The sequence below is a fragment of the Myotis yumanensis genome, unplaced genomic scaffold (genome assembly GCF_028538775.1).
Source record: "Myotis yumanensis isolate MYYU_CA2020_CCGP unplaced genomic scaffold, mMyoYum1.0.hap1 SCAF_12, whole genome shotgun sequence".
Classification (NCBI taxonomy): Eukaryota; Metazoa; Chordata; class Mammalia; order Chiroptera; family Vespertilionidae; genus Myotis; species Myotis yumanensis.
Window position 1 is genome coordinate 16,147,528 of NW_027223763.1, and position 4,049 is coordinate 16,151,576.

The following is a 4,049-nucleotide window of genomic DNA, read 5'->3' on the forward strand; positions in this document are numbered from 1 at the left end:
CATAGAAGTTGACTGCTATGTGATGAGGTCTTGTGACTACTTTGGGGTTCAATGTGTTCCTGGAGCCAGACTGGGAGAGAGGGAAGAGGCATAGATCCACAGATGTGAGAAATTAATATGAAAGTATTTAAAAATGAAAGGTTTTCCCAATAATGACAGTATGAGATGAGATGTCCTGTTCATCCTTTCTAGGTTCCTGAGATTCCCACACTTTCTTCATCCCCAGCAGACAGAAGAGCAGCATGAGGCCTGAGAACCAGAGCAGCGTGTCCCAGTTCCTCCTCCTGGGGCTCCCCATCCCGCCAGGGCAGCAGGGCGTGTTCTTCACCCTGTTCCTGGGCATGTACCTGACCACGGTGCTGGGCAACCTGCTCATCATCCTGCTCATCAGGCTGGACTCTCGCCTGCACACGCCCATGTACTTCTTCCTCAGCCACTTGGCCTTCTCTGACATTTCTCTCTCCTCTGTCACTGTCCCTAAGATGCTCAGGAACATGCAGACTCGCCAACAATCCATCTCCTATGTGGGATGCATTTCTCAGTTGTATTTTTTCATGCTTTTTGGTGGTATTGACAATTTTCTCCTGGCTGTGATGGCATATGACAGGTATGTGGCCATCTGTCACCCTCTGCACTACACCACCATCATGAGGGAGGGGCTGTGTCTGCTGCTGGTGGCTGGCTCCTGGAATCTCTCCTGTGGCCATGCCCTTTTGCACACCCTCCTCGTGGTTCGACTGTCTTTCTGTGCTGACAATGCCATCACCCACTACTCTTGTGACCTTGCTGCACTTGTGAAGCTGAGCTGTTCAGACACCTTCCTCAATGAGCTGGTCATATTCACCGAGGGAGGAATGATTTTCTTTTTGTGTTTTGGTATTATTTTGGGCTCCTATATCCGTATAGGGGCCATCATACTGAGGGTGCCCTCCACTAAGAGGCTCCTTAAAGCCTTTTCTACCTGTGGCTCCCATCTCTCTGTGGTGTTTTTATACTATGGGACAGCTGCAGGTGTTTACTTTTTCTCCTCGTCATGGGGTTCCAAAGACATAATTGCTTCGGTCATGTATACAATAGTTACCCCCATGCTGAACCCCTTCATCTACAGCCTGAGGAACAGAGATATCAAACAGGCCTTAGAGATGTGTGTCAATAGGGTTAAGTTCTTTAAGCAGCAATCACTAAATCCTCTGGTTGCAGTCAGGAGCACAGTGAGATATATCTCCTAAAATTTTTGTATGGTTGACACCTCTATATTTCTTTCATAGTATATACATCATCTTGTAATGTATAAGTGTTGTTTATATGGTCACATTTGCTTCTAGGATTGTTAATAATTTTTTATTCATAATTGATAGTTTTTGCTTGTCCATCATCTCTTATAATATATATGCAAAATCCCATGCAAACCTATTACACAATCATAATTGTGGTTTTTCTCATTCTGTTTTGAGATATCTAATCTTTTGCTTATGCAGTTTCAAAAATTTTATGCTATAGAAGACTCACTTATTTAGCATCATGATCTGCTCCTGGTGATCTTTCTTTTTTTTGAACTGGTTTTTTACACTGGTTTAAAGCTGATTGTGCACATCTCTTCCTAATTCACAATCAATGACATCATGTTGTCTGACTGCAATCAGCCATGGTCAGAATAATTACACTATGAAAATTATGTGCTACAAGGCCTAGTTGTTAGAAAAAGAGAGGAATAGACTTTTTAAAAATGCATTTAAGATCAAACCACTTTGTTTATTATTATGAAAAGTTTCTAGTAGTGGGTCCTACCTTAACATCATCTACTTCTGATAACTGTATAGGTATTTATATCCATAAATATAGATGCAGATATATAGATACAGATAGAGATATAGATACCAGTATAGTGTAGCTGGTCAAGATTTGGCTTTCTCATGGTTAGTGTTTAAATGGTATTTCTTTTTCATCACTTTAAACTTTTCTTTGTCCTTATGTCTCTCAGGTGTGCATGGTTAAATATGTAATGCTGGTTTTTACTCATTTTATGTAAGGCAACAATTATTATATATCTGGAGAATATTGTCTATAAACATCTAATCATATTTGAATTTATATTTTCTATACTACTCTGTTTTTATTTGATATATCTGTTTCACAGATATCCTCTCTCATATTCCTTCATTTTAATTAAATACTTTAAAATTCAATTTTCCCTCAATTAACTTATTAATTATACATTATTATTTTCATTGTTTTATAATTATTTTCTGTGCTATATGCAGATATCACTTCATACTTTCTTTTTGCCATCTGAGGTATACAATTCAGTGGCATTTAGGGCACTCATCACCAATATCTCATTTTATGACCACTAAAGAACACTCTAGAGAACACCCATTGAGTATTTTGCAACTGTGAATCAAATAAAAGCAAAGATATCTATGAAGCAATGTGGAGAAATATGCAGATATATTGCTAAATGAAAAACAGCCATGTGTAAAAGAGCATGATAGCATGTTCCTCTTTATGCAACAATGAAGGGGAATAAAATACACATGTGTGTGCCCAGCTGAGCAGAAAGAAGCACAGGAAGAATAAATCAGAAACTGAGATTGTTTAACCATAGGAGGTGGGCAGAAGGGATGGCGAGATGAGTTGGATTTTTTTATGTAGTTTTGACTATGCTGTATTTTGCCACAAAAAATAAATAGGAGAGGTGTTGAATAAAGCAAAATAGATTAAAACAATACAAATGAACTGAAATTATATTTCAAATTAACTCCAAAATTAGATTAAAGGGGGAAATAAAATAAATAACCTAAGCAATTCTTGAACCCAAAATTTTGTCTATATATTCCCACAATTAAAAATAGTTTAAACAATGTTATAAGCTGTTGAGTATCATTAACAGTGGTGTGAGTTCAAGATTCTGAAACAAGTCACCATATATCCAAAGACTCAGCAATTAAATAAACACGGAGGAAAAGGGTTTCACTCTCACTCTTGGGAAAAGGAGCTCTGCACATGGAAAAGGAGAGGCTGGGAAGGACTCTATGGTGTCAAACCAGAATTGGAGCTACCAATCAGAAATCATGGGTCTTAAAATGTATAAATAGATTGCAATTTATAGGTTTATATGAACATCTATACTGTTCCCTTTCCCCATTCTTTCTGTGCCACTCCTGACCCATCTCCTGTGGTAAAAACTTCCTTTAGTTTCTTAATTTCTGATTTTTTCCTTCTGGTGTCTCTTTTATACACATTTTCCAGTTGGCTTCTCTGTGATCATTTAGAATCTTTGTAAGTAATGAAGACACCGAAAGTTTCAAAATAAATAACACTGGTAATGTATTATAAGTCAGAGAATAATAATCCATGTATCCATAATGGTATAAATGAATAAAGAAAGAAATGACTGCAGAATAAGGGTAAGTTCCTTCTTATAAAGGAATATCAACTTACACCTGCCAGACTGGTTACTATCAATAAATCAACTAACAACAACTGCTAGCAAGGTTGTGGAGACAAGGAAACCCTAGGGCACTGTTGCTGGGAATGCACACTGGTGCAGCCATGGTGGATAACAGCATGGAGTTTCCTCAAAACAATTAAAAATGGAACTGCCTTTCGACCCAATGATCCCTCTTCTGGGAATATATCCTACGAATCCCAAAACACCAATAGAGAGAATATATGCACCCCTATGTTCATAGCATAACTATTCACATTTGTTAAGATCTGAAAACAGCTCAGGTGCCCATCAGCAGATGAGTGGATAAAAAAGCTGTGGTACATTTACACAATGGAATACTACACGGCTGTATAAAAGAAGGAATTCTTACCCTTTGCAACAGCATAGATGGACCTGGAGAGTATTATGCTAACAAAATAAGCAAGTCAGAGAAAGACACATACCATATGATCTCACTAATATTTGGAGTCTAATGAACAAATAAAGTGATGAACAAGGTAGAATCAGAAGCATGGATACATAGAACAGAAAGGGAGAAACCAGAGGGGAGAAGGCTTGGGCTGACTAGATAAAGAAGCTGAAAGTATTAGCTAAAGAA

At 37.9% G+C, this 4,049-nt stretch overlaps 1 protein-coding gene across 1 annotated transcript; it reads left to right on the top strand.

Annotated features, from left to right (window-relative positions):
• Nucleotides 1-242: 242 nt before the first annotated feature.
• On the top strand, nucleotides 243-1,229 carry LOC139021005 (olfactory receptor 1J4-like). Its single transcript, XM_070431139.1, has one exon. The coding sequence runs from the start codon at nucleotides 243-245 to the stop codon at nucleotides 1,227-1,229; it is 987 nt and encodes a 328-aa protein (XP_070287240.1).
• The last annotated feature ends 2,820 nt before the right edge of the window (nucleotides 1,230-4,049 follow it).

Bases quoted from the DNA above. Each gene is read 5' to 3' on its own strand.
- LOC139021005 (XM_070431139.1), top strand. From the start codon at position 243: ATGAGGCCTGAGAACCAGAGCAGCGTGTCCCAGTTCCTCCTCCTGGGG.